We start from the raw sequence: 21,289 nt of genomic DNA, 5'->3' as shown, positions 1-21,289 counted from the left end.
ATGTGCCAGCATAAAATGAAATGCTACTGAAGCGGTGGCATTGTGGTAGAGTACGCCACCTTCCAGTGGTAGCAGGTGACGTGTTACATGGCATATTTTATTCACCACACAATACACAGCACATTCAGTGAACCATTGCAAGCGGAGCAGTATGCTTAGGCCGAAGCTCCAACAAACTTGACCAACAGATGTAGTTGCAACGAGTTGCAGTTTCGACAGTGTCCTAGTTAATATGCTCATGTAAGCTAAAATTGATATAGCTGCTCACATTACTCATTACACCAAATTCCAAAATGAGCATAAAACGTTAATTATACCAGATGAAGTTGTGTAACCCCAATGGCTATTGTATACTACACTTTCACGAAAAGACGTTTCATAAATACGGGGTAAAAAAACTTTTCAGGTGAATGGAACAGCTTACAACAACAACGCATTTCTGCGGAGGCAGAATATGATCCTAGGCGCCCAATGGCAGTAATGTAGGTTGACGAATGAGAGTATAGTACTGCTTTCAAATATCTTAACTTTTTTGCAATAGCTTCTGAAAAACGACTTGAACAAAAGTAAAAGTGCAGCAACACAGCAAACATCTCCAAAAAAAAAACAGGCATAACAAGAATGATACTTGGGGAAGGCACGTCTACATGTAATAACACTGCATGCATATTTAAACTTGAGCGGGATATCATTTCATTTAAACACCTAAATAAGCAAGGAGAAACTGATGTACCTAACAACCTGGAAACCCACAAAAAGAGTGGTTTTACAATACAATAGCATGAGGCAACACAGTGAATAAAACTCACAAAAATTGACCTGCTCATCCCACGCACCTAGCGAGTCAAGACTTAGCATTATGCATCAAGGTTCTCCAAACCTTTACATATAGTGCACAGTCTCAAAATGGTGTGCAATGGAAGAATTGTCCTCGCTGGAATGATCTATCAAGTTATCATGCTACCTGGACAAGCTGCAGACGATAATCTGGAAGAGTTTGAAACAAGAAGGCTTCCAAACCTCAACAAAAGGATGGTGAAATCCTGTTTCGAGCTGACCTTAGCTGGGTGTAATCTTGTCCCCCGATGGTTCTTCGACAGCCCCGCTAGACGGAACAAGTTTGGCGGTACCTGTGGCACGGGCTCTAATTTCATCAGCGCTGGCTTTGCGACCCGTGGCCATGACTCCATAAATGCATCCAGCCACAAACACCAAGCCACCACCAAAGAAAGCAGTCAGGCCATGGCACAGGGCCACAAGTAGCACACTGATCACTTAGCTAGCGAGCAAACCAAACGACGTGGCGTTTGTAGAAAGTGCGAGTTAAAATATGCAGCGAAAGCGGAATCACGGTGGAAATTGAATTAGAAAGATTTTCAGAAGTTGTGAGTTGCGAATTTAATGAGGACACTATTTTCTCTAGAGGCTTGGTGCGCGTGTAAAAGCAAATTCTAATGCAAGTTCATTTGTTTTCAACCGGCATGATTTAAAAATTGCGCTGCACAATTCCTGCGTCGTACCAGTCTTTAACTGAAGCGGATTAGTATATAGAGCTAGTGTGTTAGTTAACTTGCCTCTTACTTTTTCATTTGCCGAAAGACCTCCAAAGAAGTGGCTGATATGTCTCATCTTTCTTTGGAGTGCTTGTGTTTGCAGTGCATTCAGAGAATGTGCCTATAGGCCAACATCGTGTTTACAAACAAATGGAGAGTTCGCGGCAGCCGGACTTGCCTGGGTGTGAAAAGTAGGCTTAGCGCCCACAGGAATACTGACTGTTGCGTAACTCAGAAAAAAATATAAAAACAATTCTCTCGGCCTAACCGCTTTCTTGTTCCAGCTCCAATTTTGCGTGGGATACTTGACGGTCACTTTTGTTCTAAACTTCGTTTGGATAGCGTAATTGCCTGATTCGGTCAAAATGTCCATAGTCTGCGGTGACGGCGGACTTAAAGGGCAAGCTTTCGCAGCAATCGTACCCGTGGAGCCATCTGTGCCCACCGAAGGAACGAGCACTCTACCACTGCGGCTGCGGCGAAACGCATCGTGGAGAACGCGGCTGCGCAGTTGGTTTGAAAGTGCTTTCTCGGCCGCTCATTAAAATTGGGCGCAGAAAATGCTGTTGCGTGCAACTGCCCCCCTCACCGCACCTTGCGTTTCTCGCATGAGTTTCTCCGCAGCCTCTCTGCACGGAAGTGGGCTCTTCGTCTGGAAGGCGCATGATGGCGCTACCGGCATCATTACTGCGAAAGCTCGCAGTTTTGGTTCTCCGTCTCCACAGACGATGAAGATTTCCGATTAATTTTGACTGAATCAGGCAAGTACTCCACCCAAACGTAACATAAAACAAAACTTACCCCCAAATTCTACCTTTGTGCGAATTTTGAGTGCTAACGAGCGGGCGGTTAGGCCGAGGGAATTTCATTTTCGATTTTTTTATGATTTACGCAGCAGTCAGTACATGGAAGCAAACGTTTGCAAAGCAGTTTTTTGATTTCACAGTGAACCTATGAAGTCGTCTCTTCGAAGCTTGGCGTCGTGGACAACCAAGTTGAACCAAACTTTACCAAAGAAGACGGCGCGACAGACTAAGACAAAGGAGGCACACAAAACGACAGGACCGGCATCTCCTTTACGTGCCTCCTCTGTCTTCGTCTGTCGCGCAGTCTCTTTTTGTAATTCTATTGTACCAACTAGCCCATACAAGAGTTGCACTTGACCACCAAGCTTCTCGTGCAGTCTTGTGATTTATGCCGTGCAAGATACATTCCCTCACAAATGCTGTCGTTCAAGCGACAGCAAGGTTTACATTGAAGGCAGCCCTCAAACAGCACAATGCACCTACCGCGCGCTGTAGCAGACGACTGACGCCGTCATTACACACATAGGCGGCGCTGGCTGACGCCGGAGCCGCAGGCGGCCTGATGATGTATCGTCTGTTGCGCCGTCTGCTACAGTGCGTGGTTCTCTTTCGTGCGATTGCCATGGCGTTTGAGAACTGCTGTTTCCAGACAATACTGTCTAGGCTGTCTAGTTTGAGCGACTGTAATAATGAGCAAGTGAAACGCACGCAGCAATATGTCGGAATACACGAGAAGCTTGCGCGATTCCGCGGGAAACATGCAGTGGATAGAGCGCGTTCTGGAGATATAAGTCCGGCTTCACAACGCACATTTATTGTGCCGTTTTAAAAAGATGGCTTCGAAGTGACGTAGCATGCTTACACAGTCTTCAAAGCACTCACCAACTGTTAACAGCCGCCTTCACAGGTACTCTGTGAAATGAGAAAAATCTGAGTTTTGCTTACATAAGGCGCCCGTGTGCTGTGCGATGTCAGTGCACGTTAAAGATCCCCAGGTGGTCGAAATTATTCCGGAGCCCTCCACTACGGCACCTCATTCTTCCTTTCTTCTTTCACTCCCTCTCTTATCCCTTCCTTTACGGCGCGGTTCAGGTGTCCAACGATATATGAGACAGATACTGCGCCATTTCCTTTCCCCAAGAACCAATTATTATTATTACTTACATATGTTTCAAAGAGCCGCTCTCTGGTTCCGTACTGCCAGCCGGGAATCATCTCCACGCGCACGTAACGCGGAATTTCAAAAAAAAAAATACATCGCCTTCGAAATGACGTTCCATACTTGTACACTCACTTCAAAGATGAACTTTGTTATTCTTGACGAAGGGATGATATCACAGGTGCACTGTTAAAGCAGAAATATGCTTTGAAAACTTTTGATTTCATGTATTCCTATGGGCGCTAGCCCCACTTTTCACCCCCAGTAGGCTCCAGCGTCCGCAAGTGCCCCCTATGTTTGCAAACGCGGGGTTTGTCTGTTGGTTCAATGCTTTATAAGTTGGGCATGCGTTTTGTTTTGGGATTTACTGTGGACTGAGTATTTATGTGGACCCTTTGATTTGCTCTATACAATATAAATACGACTTGAACTCAAACGCGTTTCCTCAGCTGGGCCGATATTCGGTCTTCGACCTCTCACCGATTGGATAAAGTAGCGGAAGCAGTTCTGGAGCTCATTTGCACCACAAATAATCGTAGGACTAGCCGTCAAAATAGTAACACATCAGTCGCTGTCTAAATGCGCGCGATGAGGCCACTTTATTAATTGCTGTATATAGCATCTACACAGAAGGCAAGGCTGTATTAATTGGTAGACTCGGAGGCGTGTCAGTTCTGGAACAATCGCTTTTGGCGTCAAAACAACTTGAATGGCACCGCAGTTGTGTAACAGCTGCGCTCACAAGCAGTGACCTTTTATTCCTATATATATATATATATATATATATATATATATATATATATATATATATATATATATATATATATATATATATATATATATATATATATATATATATATATATATGCAGGAAGCCAACAGTCACCGAAACCATGGTGCACAGGAGAATGTTTCTACTGTGTTCTTAAATTTTTTAATGCTTCGATTAATCTGTCGCTTAAAGAAAATTAAGTATAAAGCAGCAGAAAAAACAACCATGCCGCCGGTGGGATCCGAACCCACGACCTCCGAATACCGCGTCCGGTGCTCTTACCAACTGAGCTACGGCGACGGTTGTCCAATCTGCTGCTCTGGTGGGTATTTATGTTTATTGGGTGTAAGCGAACCTTGAGAGTGTTGAAAGGGTATATATATATATATATATATATATATATATATATATATATATATATATATATATATATATATATATATATATATAGTTTGTGACTATGTTGTGCTTTTAGGGCCAAAAAAATGAAACGGCCTAGCAGCTACGCAGGGATTCAGGCTTTAGGTGCCCACGCGCGGCGACGGAGTTCCGGACAAAAATGGCGTGACTGCACCACTGCACTTCTTGTTGCTACTGAGAGCCACCCCTGGTGCTTCACTCAGTCGGAGAGCACTTCGAGTCCCTGGGGGGATGGAAGTTACAGTGTGGGCCCTGAGGACCATGAAGCTGGCCAGTATCGCATCTAGACGGTAGTATGTAGACGGCAGTAAGGAACACTGCATGTCGCCAGAGGCGGTAAACGAGTAAGTTGGAAGAAATATGACAGGGTTGGAATTAACCAAGTGATTTTGTTAAGCGGCGTGTGTTAATTGTGGTGTGAACTGATTTGGTGAATGATTTATTCGAGGAATGTCTTAGGGACTTATGATAAAACTTGGCAAATATTGACCACCACTGGTGCTGCCACATCGAACCTGGCAATGAAACTGAGGGAGCGGAAAGCAATGTCGAGTGGTGCATATCTGCTAGCATTCAGTAATGTCGACCTCAGAGTGACGCCCACTAGTGTATCCGTGTGTGAGCGCGCCCTCTGAGAGCCGCTTTATTTTTCACAGTGCACTTTGTTGGTTTTTGTACTCTTTACCTTTAAATAATGGCTTCACAATCATTGGTTACCTTGAAAACAATTGTTTAGCTCTGGGTGATTCACTCAGCGTCTTTCTTTAGTTTACCATTATTCCCTTTCGTTTAAGAGGGGGAGTAATTGCGTGATTCTAATATCCGATAATTTGGCAAAGTAGAATAAAAAGTATATGTAGCCACAATTTACGTCTGCTCATTGTTATAGCAAATATGTCTGTTCCAACTGTTCTGATGTCGTAGGTAGCAAAACTGGGTTTTCCCAGAGCTGCCTCTTTTCAACCTCAACAAACATGTTTCACGTGCGGTTTAAAAGGACATACCACGTCCATCGCTGTGGTTAACTGCGACGCGGGTGATCGCGTTTTACGCAAGTCTGTGCATGGCATAAATACCTAAGAAAGCAGTCGAAGGGGCAGCTGCTGCCGTAGTCAAGTTGGTACTGCAGCCACGCTCGACATGCTGATCGTGTATTCGTGTTCCATCGCGGTATGTCTTTTCTTATATTTGTCAAATTATCTCCCATCTCAAATGATTGCTTGAATTATCTCCCTCTCCATTAAAAGGAATAATAACAATAATGTTTTCTTACGCGTTCCTTGGTTTCAACGACAGTTTGCTACTTTCGTACGCATCGTAACGAGCCCCTCATTTCCCTCGTTCTTGTCGGCCCACCTTCCTGCACTGCGACGTGAAATGTAGTGCAGAGCCAATGGCTTCTGGGGTTGGCTTCTCTGCAGCTGCAATGCTTGTCACGCCAAGCATGCGCACAGCGTGCTTAGATAACAGGGTTACGCGAATGGCGCTGCTGCATATTATGCAACGGGAATGAAAAAAATAAAACGGATCACAGCGTCGCTAACGGCGCCGGTGACTTCATTTTCTGGATTACCGACCTCGGGTGAGTAGGTTGTGGACAGAGTGTGTGTGTGTGTAGGGGGGGGGGGGGGGGGAGACGCAAAGCTGGGGAAGAGTGCAGTAAAGCGTGCGTTTACGGCTCTGCGCGGCCCTGGCCAACGGTGCGCCTCGCTGTGCAGCCACAGAAGACCAATGATTGACCTGTTCGTCCGTGCTGCTGCCGAACTCTTGCGCCCTGCAATGGTCTCTCTCGCGTGCTGTGGCCCAAGCGCGGCGTGTGGCCTGTTCGCTGGAAAGTGTTGTTCATTAGCTTAGTTCTGTGGCTCTTTTGAAAGTAACCTTAGTTTAGCTTCACTGCATCAACGCGCTATTTGCGGGAAAGCCCATTTTTGAAAAGAAGGAGGAGCGCAGTTTTGCCGCGGTCTTCGGACGAGTTTATTATAGTGTTTGGTTATACTAAGCGAAGTGAACCGACCGCTGAACGACAAGTGAACGCTTTTGATGGAAGCATAAAAAATTACGTTTTCAGAATGCATCATTCTGGCACAAATGTAGCAAATTTTGCCTGTGAAACTGCTCTAAATATTTAGAAGGCGCAGTGAATACTACTGTGAATAGCAGTGTGAGTAGAAACTGTGACAGCACTGTGCCTTCAGTAGGAATATACAATATCTGGCTTAAACGGAGATATGTGTGCAAGATGGCGTACTACTCAAGAGGTAGTAACCTTAAAGACTCAGAAAAATTAACAGGACTAAGCTGTTTTGTAAGATAATGACAACATAATTTCAGCTTGGGAGGCGGGAATATGTCTGGAGAAGCTGAAAACCTTTACAGTCTACCGAGCCTCTCTACTCGACAAGGAGCATATGAAAAAGAACAGGCAGATACGCCTAGTTTACGGCCATAGAAAAATTATGTACCAATGTTCAGTAAAAAAAAATTACTGCATTTCATGAACAGTGCTAAGTACACTAAAGGAAGTGCGAAGTTTTCAATATTGTAGAAGAAATTCTTTCAGCATTCATTTGAATGCTTTATAAGTATGTGCTTCGCTTCTTCAAAGTAATCAACAGTGTACTCGTATAAGTTCGATAACCTCTCGCTGCTGAGTCCCCCTGAAGTTATTTCAAGTGCTATGGTATTGTTGATATAGGTAAGCATCGGTACGCGGACACATGCAGTTACTGATATTATTTTGCGTAGTTTGATATAGGTGCTGGTTAGAGAGAGGCCTCTGGAACGTCCTGGATTTGTGTGTTCTTTTAAGTGCCTTTAATTGCCCCGGAAATTCGTTTTTGTTTTCATTTCTTCTCCTGTCGAGCTGTTTGTTCTTCGCGTATATATTCTTTTCTCGGATTGCTTGCTGTCTAGTGCCTCTCGTTTGCTCGCGTGTCTAAGCGTGCCATTTCCTTGCGCGCATTTTGCAGTGTACAGCGACTTCCGCACGGTGCGCGACTGCGGCTGGCTCAAGGACGAAAAGGAGGGCACCAGCTGCATGCGCCGGGCCGGCACCTTCAGCGTGCTCATGAAGTACTGCAGCTGCGACAAGGACGGCTGCAACAGCGCCCGCCGGTCTTCGGCCTCCTCCCTGCTCATGGTGGCGCCGCCGTTGCTGCTGCTGCGCCTCTTCAAGTAAACCGCCACCACGTCACTTGCAAACACACAGCGTCTTCGCTACGGGACTGCCATATGCGCGCGCCACCTACGACGACGACCAGACCGCTACGTGGCGTGCCAGAGCAACGCGTGCTGTGGCATGCCATGAGCTGGTGTGGCGCGGCGTATCGGAACGAGGACACAGTCGCACGATCTCGAGAGTAGGCAACGCCGCTCGGAAATGTGCTGTTCTTCCCCACTGAATCCAACTCTGACGGATGCCTCGATGCTGCACTGGGGACTGGGGCGCTCTTTCTCTCTCTCTCTAGGCGCGCTTAAAGCGCACCCGACTCGAAACATGGAGCCCTTCAACTTGGCTGAGCCGCAAATGGTCAAAAGGCGGCGTAGTCTGTCGTGAGTTTCCCCAGGTTAGCGTTAAATATCGCGACTAGTGCGGATGCCGCGCTGCTCTCGGCGACGGGCCCTGGTGCATGCGGACAGGCGCGGCGGCCATCTATAGTTGTGGGAGACCGTGTGCGTACGTTAAGCGGCTTGTCGTTCTGAGCGCAAGTGTTCAGCCTGCATGTGTTCTCGGACGGTTTTCTTCTGTTCTTAACTGCTTCTACTGACGCTGCCTCTCACTTTGCGACAGCACGCCGACAAGCAAGAAGAAATCTGAGCAGCAACGAACTAGTCCTTAGCACTTCTTCGAGTAAGCTGATGTATGGCTGTGAAGCACCTTAAAAAAGGTTTTAGGGCGCACTGCATAGGCTAGAGGACGCGTTGTGAACGAGGGGCAGGACTTAGCCACATTGTCGCCGCGTAAGCCTCAGTGTAGACCACAGACGTTCGTTCGAACGCTGATGCGTTGAACTATTGCGACCGGACAAAAAGTGTGCTGTGTTCTACGGCAAGCTGTCAGCGTGTTGCCTAGTGTCAAACATGGCGCACGAAGTGCGGGCCCCACGAAGAAACGAATGTTCACGGGAGGGTGCTGCAGTTATCCGCGCAGCATTGCTTCTCAGCAGTGCTGTCTGGATGGCGAGTTCTGCAGTTAGATGGTCTCCGCACCTCCTACACTCATTTTTCTTCTCTCGCCGAACGAACGCCCGACACTTATCTGCCTCAGCCTCTACATAACACCCTTCAGGCGAAGCCGGAAGGCTTAAGGTCTTGCCAGGTCTGAAGAAAAGCGTGGAGTCTGTCCTTCCTTACCGTGAATGATCCACCACTGTTTGGGTTGCACATGAGGCTTCGGGGCTAGGTTTGGGTCTCACGGTCGGGTCTGTCCTGATGAAGGGAACAATTTTGCCTGAAAACTGCCGTTCTGTTTCTCCTCTGGTGCTCCCTGTGCCGGACGATGAATCTCACAGGTATTCGAATCACATTCGAATGGTGTGAAATTCGTTCCCCGAATACTCGTTGCTCGATTGCCCAGGCATCCGAAAACGAAACCAACGAATCGTTGCAAAACGAAAGGGGCAATGTTGGCGAGAAAAAAAAAATATGAGAGACAGAATTCTGCGCCGCTTCGGTTTCCTCAGCTGGTGCGGCGCAACCTGCAAGACAGCAGTAGACTGGCGACCCTTTCCTATATTTAAGTGTCACCTGTTAATGAGATGGTCGCGGCAGTCGCTACGAGAGCACTTGCTACGCAAGTGCGGAATTTGGTTCTTCTTTCAGATGAGTTCACTATGCATACTTACAGAGGTACGTGCTGGTGTTGTCTTTCTGTACGCCCTCTAGTGAGCGCGGAAGCTTTTATGCCGCGTCCGGGCACACTCATCCTGTCAAGCCCCGCCGCCGCCGTGACACCCTTGCTGCGAAGTATCCCTTATGCATGCAGCATGCTTGCACGCTACCGCTTAACTGTCGCGGTTGGCTATTTCAAATCTTGGTTCATGAGTGGTTAGCAAAGACTTACGTCGTACAGCGATGCTGCGCGGTGACGGGAATTTCCATCGGCGTGGGAGCATCCTTCGCTGTGGACGTTACCGCTCAGAGCTGTATTTGGCGTGATATCGGGAGAATCTGTAAGGTTCCAGCCTCTTTCAAAGTCGTACGAACGCAGAGAATGATATAGGAAGACAAACTGCTTTGACTTGCTCCCGCTAGGGACGCTCGAGTTGGCCGTGGGGGTGAAAAAGAAGCACTCGCGGTGCAAACCGTACGTTAGCTTCTCGTCGGCTTCCTCAGGGCGCAGTTGCAAATCGATGCGCATTTTATGCGTGGGCTCAAAGAGTTAGCTCTTCAGAAATGCGCGCACAGTAACTTTATCCACTTGCGGTGGAAAAGAAAAGGTCGCTGGTCACTGGTCACTCAAAACTCCGGTAACCTGTGAGAAAAGTGCACAAAAGACTCAGGTTGCCTCCTTTAATTCCGAGCCCCATTAAAGCTGGGGCGACACCTGCGACCGAGGCTTTCCGGTAGAGGCGTCAAAGCTATTTTGAGTCTTCACGGCGTTCAGCAGGCTGGGACCTTCGGAACTTACCTTTTCCCGCGCGGAAGCCGCGAATGCGTCGGTATTGCTCTGCTTGTACATAGTGTGCATAGTTTGTGGAAGTTTACTTTTCTCAGTGTTCATAGAACGCAGCACGTTCCTGTGTGGCAGCAGCGCCGCTCATTGTAGATGGACGCGCAGGGAACGTACGTCATCCGTGTTAACGCCGCGATTGCTTTCGCCGTCTTCGTTTCGAGGCCGGCGCACGGTGCGCCCGCGCCAGCTTCCACACATGCTCACATCGCGCTGTAGTGCGGCTTCAATCATGTTTCTGCAAGCACAATGACATACGCCTGGCGTCGTGTAGATGGCGCCACTCGCGGTGCCCTTCTACAAGGAGCCGGGAACACTGACCCTGTGTTTACGCGGGTGTGTAGCATGCGAGTTCTTTGTGCGTTTTGTTTATTGCTGCTGCTCCAATCAATCTCCGGTCAGGGGAGACAAAGTTCACGTGCGTTCCTTTTCGAGTCATTTTGAACAATGACAGGTCTGTGTTTTGTTTTGCGGGGGAAGGGCTCTGTTGCCGACGTTGTGCTGTAAAGACTTAGGAAACACGTAAGCGTGTCATGTGCTGAAAACATTACAGCCTTGTACCTGTGTTTCTGTGTTCGCCGAGAGTTCTTCTGTGGTGTGTATCAATGTGTTGCTCATTTTTTCAGTAATGCATCGCCGATTATAGGACCAAACTAATGTAATCTTTTGGTGAGGACAAGTTTCGCCGTTCTAGTTCTGTGCACTGTGAGGACGGAAGCGTGTACGAGTCTTGTCGTTCTGCTTGACTGACGAGAATCTGAAACTTCTGCGTATTATTGAATGTGAAAAAAATGACATGTTTTCTTACGTGTCGTCTTTTGAGTCTTGTTGTATGCTAGTGACTGTATTCATTCGCGAAGTAACTGCATTCAGGGGGTTATCGTTCCACTAACGTTTGGTGACTGGGGAATGTCCGCTGCGTTTCTCAGCTTTCATTTCGTGTGAGTCCCAGTTCCTATATTTTTTCTTTGTATTGTGCGTACACAGTCCCATGTTATGTTGTCTGGACCATTACACACGCGCACACACACCGCCTTCACAAGCGCTGTTTCATTGTGAGCGTAACACGCCTAAAGGAAGCGCGATAGGATGTGAGAGGTTACGCACTGTGCATGACAGTACTAGGCGCATTCAGGCATAAGTGATCTAGCGCATTTACGAGTGATTTATTTTGTGCGACAAGACCACCATATGAGATTTGTACGGGTGTATCGTTCTGCTAGATAATCGCGGGCATAGCGCGGAACTTAAAAGTCTAAAACTCCCGTTGAGGTGGTTACTGAACTGATGTTCAGGATCTTTACAGAAGCACAAGCCAGAAGCGCTAAAGCTGCCCGAGTTTGCACACGATCCACAGCACGGCGTCCACAGCGTGCGACTGTGTGCGCAGCCGTACGCGTCCTAGCTCAAATATTTTGCAAGCATGCTGCTTTGATGGCCCGTAAGAATGTCACGAAAAGGCTACTCTCGAGGTCATTACACATAGCGCTTTCTCATAACATGACGCATTGGTTAGTACACAACGTTTACAGCGTACCGATACACACTTATTGCACGTTACCGGGGAAAATGTGAGGCCGAAGCTGGAAATGGCGTTAATTTGTCTCTCTTTTTTGCCTTTCGTGCGACATTTCTGTTCTGTGCAGGTATTTTCATAATCGCGTCGGTTCGGGCGCCGTGTGCGTGTCGCGAACTGGAGAGGCGTGGGACGACTGTGCAATAGCTATCGCGGTAATACATATACGCTCCGCATCACGTTTTTCCTTCAAGGTAGAAAGCGAACACGTGAGCGATGAGAGGGTAAAAAACGAAGTCAAATATAGAGACGTGACAGCATACGGAGAGGCAAGTTGAGTTAGTCCGCCAATACGTTTGTTTGAATGCGCGTTTCATAGTGTACGCTACTGTAAAGCTTCTTTCTTGCACAGAACGGAAACTAGGAGGAAAAAAAAAGTGCAACGCTCGAGATGCATCGGTTGTGACGTGCTTGTACACCTTACTCCGTTGCGCGCGGTCGCTGATGCGCATCGTGCTACGGACGTACGAGCTTTGCTAACAACCGTGGCACGAAGCCTGGAGTAACAAGCGAGCAGTGCACACTGTTCTCGTTTGAAAGAGGCCAACAGCCTGGTGACCGTGCGCCAAGTTGTCTCCCAACAACGTTCAAGTTTGACGTCTTTTATCATTGTTTTTCTTCTCTGTAAGCGAGAAAAAGTTGCGAAAAGCTTCCCAAGCCTCTTGAAATTCGGTAGGCGTACAGGTGAATTTGTGCGTCAAAAAAAGTTATGGTTAAATATGGAAGACGTCAAATTCTTGAACAAAGCAACCGAGACACGTAATAATCCTACCTAATCACTGCCCAGCTACCTTCGCGAGCTGACCCAAGTAAGGCGGGGTCTGTAGCCACGATAATAAAGCGATTGTGAGCACCTAGCAATATACGCCGCACCGTGCTTTCGTCAACTGCTTCACTAAAAAAGGTATTTATAGTCGATGCGTGTGGCTAAACGCGAAAGTCCTGAAACTGTTTAGTTTCCGCTTAGTTTTGGTCGCATAGCACGCCGTTACAAATGTCGCGCCTCAACGTCTTCGTGGTTGTTTCGTCGCACCAAATGAGCGTGTAGTCTTCTAGGGCAAGTTTAGGAACTCATCTCAAATAGAAAAGCAGGACGTTTTTTTTCCCTCTTGCCGAATGAGTGCAGAGGGCCAAGACGAAAGAAAAAGGAGCTGTCTACGAAATGTATTTGTGTTAGCTTAAACGCGGCCCATGTGCTCTGAATCACCAAGCGTGTAGAATGCCAGCTTGCTATAGCAGTTTTTTTTAGTAGTTTCTCAAGAGTGGATGCGTCTGTTTCTTTTCTTAGTATTTGTTTAACTGGATCGAAGCAACTCCAAATTATCTATTATACTTAGCTTCAGCATTTCGAACTAGTGTCGAGGCACAGGATAGATAACCGCGTACCGTAACCTCTGGATGCAGAAATATTGGCACTATTAGTTATAAACGTGAGGATTAGGCTGATGGTCGTACTGCTTGCACTGAGCGTAGTCTTGGGTACGTAAAAAAAATTATTGTTGTCGAACGTGCAGAGAAAAGTGGTAAAAAGATAGAAAAAGAAACGCACACACACAGAGGCAGGAGACATTCCTGGCCGGCGTTAAAGCAAACCTGCTAGGTGTAATTTAGTGCGTAGTCGGGTCATTTTGCCTAACAGAAAACCAACACCGAGAGACACCTTCGCTTTCCCACAAATGCAACAGGGTTATATTTTTGCTTTCGCAGCAGTTTCGTTTTTTTTTCACTTTATCTGAATCCGCTACGCTGGAAGGGCGACGCGTGTGCGCTCTCCAACAGTGCACTATGTTCACAGAACGAAACTGGTGGCATTTAAAAAGAAGTGCAAAAAGTACAAAAAATGAATGCTTCATTCCGTCCCAAAGTGAACTGCATACTCTGATCTCTGCTCCTGAGCTTTGAGTGCGTCGACGGCCTATCAGGACCAAACGTCTGGATTTTTTTTGTTACGATGCGCTACATCGTTGACACGCTCACGCAAAGTTACTTGCTGGTCTTGAGTTTCCTTTATTTTCTTTTCTTCTTGAGACGCGTGCGAAGAAAAAAAATATGAAATGTCTTCCCGGCGCTTCCGGCCATCACTGATCACACCGTATTTTTCTGTGCATGGCTTAAGCGACGCCAGCGACGAAAATTTCTCCCAAGGCTGCGACTTTAGCCCGAAATAAGGGCTCGGTCGATTGCATTTGGCGCACCGCGACATTTTGAGTGGTGAGACGAGTTACCAAAGTGCAATACAGTTTGGCACTTCTTTTGATAGGAATCGGAATATGGTCGCGAGGGACGCCTTGCTGTATGCGTGCGGATTCACTCATACCACCTGGTTTTTATGTTCTTTTTTTTATGCATAAAATACGCAAGTTCGACTAAAACAGAGCACAGGCAAATACACTGTGAGGTGCGGTCATTTTGTTTTTCAACATTCAGGCCCATCCTCGAAGGAAATGCATTCGTATTGTATACGATTTTCTGTTATCGAAGAATAGCAAGCTTACACACACAGAACGCGGTGGAAGTCCAGCGAGTAAGATGAGTTATGCTTTATTTTACGAAATATTCTTGACTGTTTTGCATTCGTGAGCTTCGCCAACTCGTCGCGGTCTAAAACCAAACGTCGGCAGACGTATGTCTCAGTCATTTGGTCACACTTGCCTAGGGATGAATGTTATCTGTGCATTGTGAATTTGACCATGTCAGCGCAGTCTAGCTGTTGTTGTAATTGTTACTGTATCGGAGAGGTGGGGAAACGCTGCACACCGAGTGCTGATGATAAACTGCAAACTGATTCGCGCATCGAACGGACCAGTTAAACGCGCAGTAGCAGTATCGAAGCTTGTCGCTTTTGTCAATGTCTCTTAATTTGTACATTCGTTTGTTTCTTTTCTGCTGCTGCTGTTCATCGCGTAAGAGGACTCAACAGAGGAAAAAAACACAAGTAAAACAAAACGCGCCTATTTCAGAGAATAGAATAACCAGAGCAAAGGGGTGGTACTATTTTTTTTTTTTGCTCATTTTTTGCAGCCGAAATGTCCTCACGGTACGCCACTCTCTTGTGTTCTCTGAGCGAATTCTCTGTGTGCTTATGAGGCTAGCAAAAAAAAAGTGCTACAAGTGCACAGCAATGTACCGCAATTTATGCTATCGATTTGTGTTCTGATGGTGTAATAAAAAAGTCATACATCAGCTTTTTTGGCTACTTCATTTCGAGTGTTTGATGGCGAGAGCTCGCGTGTGCGCTGAAAACTGCTCGCTGTTTTCTTGCTGTGTAATAAACATTTCTGTTTCTTTAATTTTGGGAATCCAAGGGAGCACGACTAAGAAACTTCAAGTCGTGATGGATGGTTTTATCACGCCAGAGAAGGCCACTTGATTGAACCAAAAAAAAAAGTTTTTCTTTGAGATATTTGCAGTTCGCGTAGCCAACTGGACCTGTGGTGATTTCCATTTTCTTGGCGTCTTCCAGGGGCACACGGGCGTCACTAATTTTGCATTCTGTCTGTAATTGCCGTTGGATGAAGGGTAACCTTGTATAGTGCAGAGGAATCGAAACAGAATACTGAAAGGTGACACCTGCTTTTAAGCTTTAGTGTGCACGCTAGCGACCATTTCGCTTCTTTAGTTAATCTTCATTTTAAAACAAAATATGACAGACTATTGAGGGTGGCAGTAACTGAAGGTCTAAAGACTAAAGCACTAAGCCATAGGTAAAACGTTGCAGCTGAATGTCTCGCACACTCACCATCACGAATGGTCCGCTGGTTTACATCGAATAAGGGACGCAGGCTGAGTCCTCTGGCAAGGAATGAAAGGAACCAACACGTGTTCTCTTGTGAAACGGCGTTGACGTTGAAGTCTCCATAGAAAAGCAGTAGTCGATCCTCGAAACACGCACGAATTCACTGCCGCTACCGGTGAGCCTTTCAAGGTGGTGAAGTAACCACCGAAGCAGCAATGCGTCTGCTGCCGCCGCCACAATTAAAACCAGTGCCCTCTGCGCTGCGGCTAGGATCTTTGCTAGAATACGTCGGGGGTTCTTGCCGAGAGCTGATGGTGATGATGTCGCGGTCACACCCTTTACAACTGATGGACATCTGATACCGGAGTCGGACCAGAATGTAAACATAAAGTAAAAAAAGTAAAAAGAACACGGACAGAGGCACGGACACCGAAACCGCGGTTTTCGCGAAGTATGCTTCATATGCATCTGTCGGTGTAAAATGTATTTTTGCGATGCATCCGTGTGCATAAGAAAGCGCTGCTACCCTTACAGCTGACGTATGCGCAATCCGTGTGCAGTTAACGTGCATAGAGATTCAGAAAGTTACGCTTAGTTGCAGCGCGCTGCTGGCAATGCGAGTTGTGCGATACGTGGGCTTTGCTTGTGTGGTCATGTGTGGTTACACTCAACACTCACGCTCTTTCATACCGAAAGGAGTCGCGTAACACCGCCGGGAATTTCTCATAGGAGAGCACACTGTGCAGCTATTGGAGAAAAATTTCTAATATCCGGAGGGGCACAAGCGAAAAATATTTGCTCCAAGGCACTTATGCAATAAAAAAAAAACGTTATTTGTGCATATGCATGCACCTATCGTTTGCTGCTTCAATCGTTCACTTGCGTATAACCCCGGAAACGTCCTGTACTATTTTTAAACTCACGGAGACGGCTGGAAGTCGAGCGAAATGCTTTCGGTAAAGTGTCGAATTTTCTTTAGGTTGAAAATTCTGAACTCTGGACATTTAGGCATTTTTAGCTCAAGCGTAGCAGTCACTTGATGAGAAAGCGAGATTTATTGAGAAGAGTGGTATGGTAGTATAATTACAAGTTGGAAAATTGGGCTACCTCTGAATGCCTGAAAACACTAAAGCTACGCATATATACTCAGGCGGACACATCAAATCAATACCGAAATTCCAAATCATTTTATCATCCACTGATGAAGCAGTGCGCCCGTAGGAATGGTATTTGGTTTAGAGTGAAAGCTCAGGTTTTGCGGTGAGGGATCTTTACCTGGCCTCTCTGCCAGCTCGCTCTTTGATTTCGGTTTTTAGAAATATGTTCAGAAGTGCGATTTCTTAGGCGCTCTGAAAAGCTCATATTTTTAAGGCAGAAAAGAAACGGTACTAGATACAGTCGGTATCGTGCGTGATACGCACAAAATTACAGGATTGCACATGTAGAATGCACCGAACCATCACTTGGGAAAAAAAATAACTAGGGAGACTCTGGAGTGAAATGCTAGTCTAACGCTTACATTAATTCGAGCACATACGCGCTGCGACCTGTGAAATACTATGGAACCTTCTGCGGACAGGTCTACTTAACGCTGCCCTGACTCTGGGCCGTGGCTGTGACTGCGCTGTTGCGATGCGCCGCCCTCTCACAAACCGAAAGCTGCCTGTGGGCACACGTTTGCCACGGGGCCTTCGCCGGTAAGTCGGAGGAACACCTTCGCCCGCTGCTTCCGTACAGCGCCGAAAACGACTGACAGCACGACGCGCTGCCGGATCCTCTGCCAGCGATGAAAAAAGTAAGTGGGAATCGCACCTCGCAGAGATCGATGCATATTTCACAGATGACATCTCAGACCTTTGGAAGGCAACGGCACATACCCAGTCTCCGAACGACAGACAGACAGACCAGAGCAGCGGCACTGCTCACATGCGCAACCAACATGATTCGCAGCTGTACAGGTACGTATACAAGCAGGTTGGGAAAACTTAGTTCGCTCCCCAAGAGCAGATTTACTCCTGCATCGCAGCTGGTAGGAGCAGTACGGGGATCATGCGTCGAGACAAGAAGCGCTTAGAAAAAAGGAGCGCTTCTCACTGATGCTTGCAGACTAACGTTTGCTTCTACACCAAAGGCATTCCATTTCATTTTGCCTGTACCTGTACGTCACAGGTATGGCCGTATACCACGCCGGGTGAACAGAACACTTTCCAGACACTACGAGGTTTCTCATTAAGCACTGAGAACAGCGCGCATCCGTCGACGCGAACAACAAAGCTATCGATCGGGCTTGGCCACAATTTCCCTCCTTAACCCCAGAATCCCGTAGTGATACCTCTGTGATGCTTGCTCTCGCAAAAATTTTGGGTAGAGCTAATCATCCGCGGCGTCTTCCAGCGCCTACTGCTCGGTGAAGCTCGACGCCACGAGTAACTTTTGCAACAACAAGGCAGACAGAGGTGATTTTATGCAGCAAGGCAGAAATATAATTATGGCCACACTAGTGAAAGCCAACAAATAAACTGAAGTAAAAAAATGCGTGAGTAGAGATTAAAGCTTTCAGTGTGTGGTGCGTCCTCTCTTTGTCTCTGTTGAAAGTTTGAGGTACATTACAGTGTAGCGTTTGCTGAAAACAAAAAATTGAAGAATGTGATAAAAAGAAACAAAGACACAAGCAAGGACAGCTATAACCTTTGCTTTCGTCACAGTGCTTTTGGAGGGCACAGCTGTCTCGCTGCAGTGCGACAGTGAACAGTGAATGCAGAGAGAATTCACAAAATTTGTCACCCCTTCCTGCGAAACTCGAGGAATTATTTGCTTGTATAGAAAGAAATATTGTATGCTTTTATGGCACGCTTACTTGAAATGGATAGAGAGACGGACGTGGTGAATTTAAGGCATTTAAAGAAAGTTGTCTTTATTTGCTATACAACAGTTTTACTGACGCGCAGATGGATACTTTAAAGCTACCTTGCTGCCATGCAGTCACTGGCAAACATTCCAAGCAACGGCAAAGTTAATTTCCTTCACATTCGGAACGTGAATCATAGAATTACCTATTTTAGTTTTTCTATAAAAAATCAATTCGTATACAGCCGGCAGGAATGACCAAGTAGGAGATTTTACTCTCAAGGGAATAAAAAGCAAATAATACTGTTTTTAGAGTCGAAGTGAACACTTTGCGATCGCAAGTACGAAAGCTAGAAAAATTAGAGATATAATTTCGACAAGCTCTGCAGACAACACACCTTGCTTGCGATATTCTGCAATAGGGTTGAAAATAGCTAGCTCGTTTGAAGTAGTTAAGACCACAACAACGTGAAGGTTTTTGATCCATTTCTTGACAGGAAAAAGACGGAATTCGGGCCGAGTCATAATAGGATTAACTCGGCGTTGTGGTTGAAGCCACTACAACTCTTGCTTCCCGTAAAAAAAAAAAAAGCAATGAGCTACTGTTATTGCTCACTTTCGTGCTTAATCGGTATACGGGTGCACGATCGTTCTAAATTTTCAGTAAAGAATCCAAAGCTCAGTGAAGCTCAGAATTGATGCTCAGTGTATTAAATAGGGCACTTTCAAAATTACTGGAAACGATTCGAATATGTTTGTATAATTGGCACAATGTTCGATTTAGGCTCGGCATAGTCATCTTAGACTTTTTCAGAAACAGAGCCGACTCCGACATTGCACAGCATGCTTCCGCCGTCGGCCTTGGCGGGATGTGGTGGCGTTCAAAATGATCATATATGGCCTCCAAAATTGGGCGATTCAAACCCTGTTTTAATTTTCCAATTTCCGAATCCATGACTCATACGCAGCTCTTTTTCTTCCCATTTAGTAAGATGTGGCGCTAATCTATTCGCTTTAGTCGTCTGTATAGTAGGGATCCGTGTTACGTGTTTTGACGACTGTAATTAGAACTCCATAAGTTATAGCGCACTAGCGCAGCGTCACCGCCAGCGCTTAGCGGTGTTCGCAAAAATACACGTGTTTTGCAAAAATATTCGTGTTAGATTGTATCACTATTCGATTCCTATTCGATTAAATTATAGTGACACTATTCTTATTCGAAACGTTTTTAAATATTACTTGCACACCCCTAATAATGCTTTCAGCTGCATTGAAGGACATGGAGCGTGGCCACTTCTCTGCGCAGAAAGAGAAAGAAAATAATGAGGAAGGTAACATGCCTTAGAATGTAAAAATGTTGGAAACGCATGAATTGTAGAACTATACGGCATACACTCTAGAAAATCTTTTTATATTTTTTTACGAAAATATTATCTCTTGAGTTAGAATCAGCTCTGATTGCTTGTGACTGTTCCTGCTTATCAGCACGCCCGAGTTTCTAAGTACCGGTAACATTTTTAACATCCGCAAAATCCTACATGCCTCTAGGCTGCAAACAATACTGTATTATTTAGTAAGAAATGGACCGCAGCGGTGACCAAGTCGTTTGAGCATCTGCCTCGTATGCGGGAGGTGCGGGGTTGGATACCTAGTTCCGCCGGGTACTCCTCGTTGGTACAAGAAATCTGAACGGAGATTTTGCATTTCGGAGAAAACCGAATATGCACAAATTCATACCTAGGCGGGGAGCACTGGAGGCCGCAGTACGTAGCATAGTAGTTTACCATGCTCACCGCTGCTTGCAGGCATTCCTCCATCTCTCCTATGTTTCCAGTAGTAGCCCAGATGATGATGTCATCGGCGTACAGTGCATGCTGAACACCGCCGACACCCGCCAGCTGTGCCGGGAGGTGTATCATGGCAATATTAAAGAGAAGCGGTGACAACACAGCGCATTATGGTGTGCCCCGTGTTCCCATCTCAAACGGGCCGTACTCGGTCTCTTGTATGAGTAAATAGGCCAAGCGGTCTGTTAAGAAATGCTTGATGTAGTTGAATGTACGAGGACCGCAGTTGGTCTCGCTAAGATGTTATAATATGAGGTATGTTTTAATATGCGTCACACTCGGGTGGTCTATTCTAGGCTCCAAGTCTGCCTAAGGCCAGGTCCATGTGACATGCTCTAGTGTAGGTTTACCTTGGCACCACGGACATTCGTTTGCATATTGTGTAGGGAAAATCTTGTGTAGTTTGTGCAGGTGCGGGTAGGTACCGGTTTGTAGTCTGCGCCAGTCTACCGTCTCCTCTTTAGTTACCCTATTGTGTGGGGCTGGGTAGCCCTCCACTACGGCACCCGTTCCTTCTTTTTTCTTTCACTGCCTCCTTGATCCCTTCCCTTACGGCGCGGTTCAGGTGTCCGCCGATATACGGGGCAGATACTGCGCCATTTCCTTTCCCAAAAAACCAATTATTATTATTATTATTCGAACCAGCCCACGGCGGCAGCGTTTCGGTGGAGGCGATAGGCAATAATAATAATTGGTTTTTGGGGAAAGGAAATGGCGCAGTATCTGTCTCATATATCGTTGGACACCTGAACTGCGCTGTAAAGGAAGAGATAAAGCAGGGAGTGAAAGAAGAAAAGAAGAAAGAGGTGCCGTATTGGAGGGCTCCGGAATAATTTCGACCACCTAAGGATCTTTAACGTGTACTGACATCGCACAGCACACAGGCGCCTTAGCGTTTTTCC

The 21,289-nt window shown here is 46.4% G+C and overlaps 1 protein-coding gene and 1 non-coding gene across 2 annotated transcripts in view; one reads left to right on the top strand and one right to left on the bottom strand.

The window, feature by feature from the left end:
* Positions 1 to 15,142, top strand: part of LOC144115288 (UPAR/Ly6 domain-containing protein crok-like) — a 52,700-nt gene extending 37,558 nt beyond the window's left edge. The window contains exon 3 of the mRNA XM_077649612.1: positions 7,680 to 15,142. Within this exon, the coding sequence (XP_077505738.1) occupies positions 7,680 to 7,888 (209 nt within the window). The 3' untranslated portion in view covers positions 7,889 to 15,142. The remainder of the gene's footprint in view (positions 1 to 7,679) is intronic.
* Positions 4,517 to 4,590, bottom strand: TRNAP-CGG (transfer RNA proline (anticodon CGG)). Its single transcript has one exon. It is a non-coding gene; the product is annotated as a tRNA-Pro (tRNA).
* Positions 15,143 to 21,289: the final 6,147 nt, after the last annotated feature.

Source organism: Amblyomma americanum, chromosome 1 (assembly GCF_052857255.1).
Source record: "Amblyomma americanum isolate KBUSLIRL-KWMA chromosome 1, ASM5285725v1, whole genome shotgun sequence".
NCBI lineage: Eukaryota > Metazoa > Arthropoda > Arachnida > Ixodida > Ixodidae > Amblyomma > Amblyomma americanum.
Note: the sequence above shows the minus strand (reverse complement) of the source record. Positions and strands in the feature narration are given on the sequence as shown.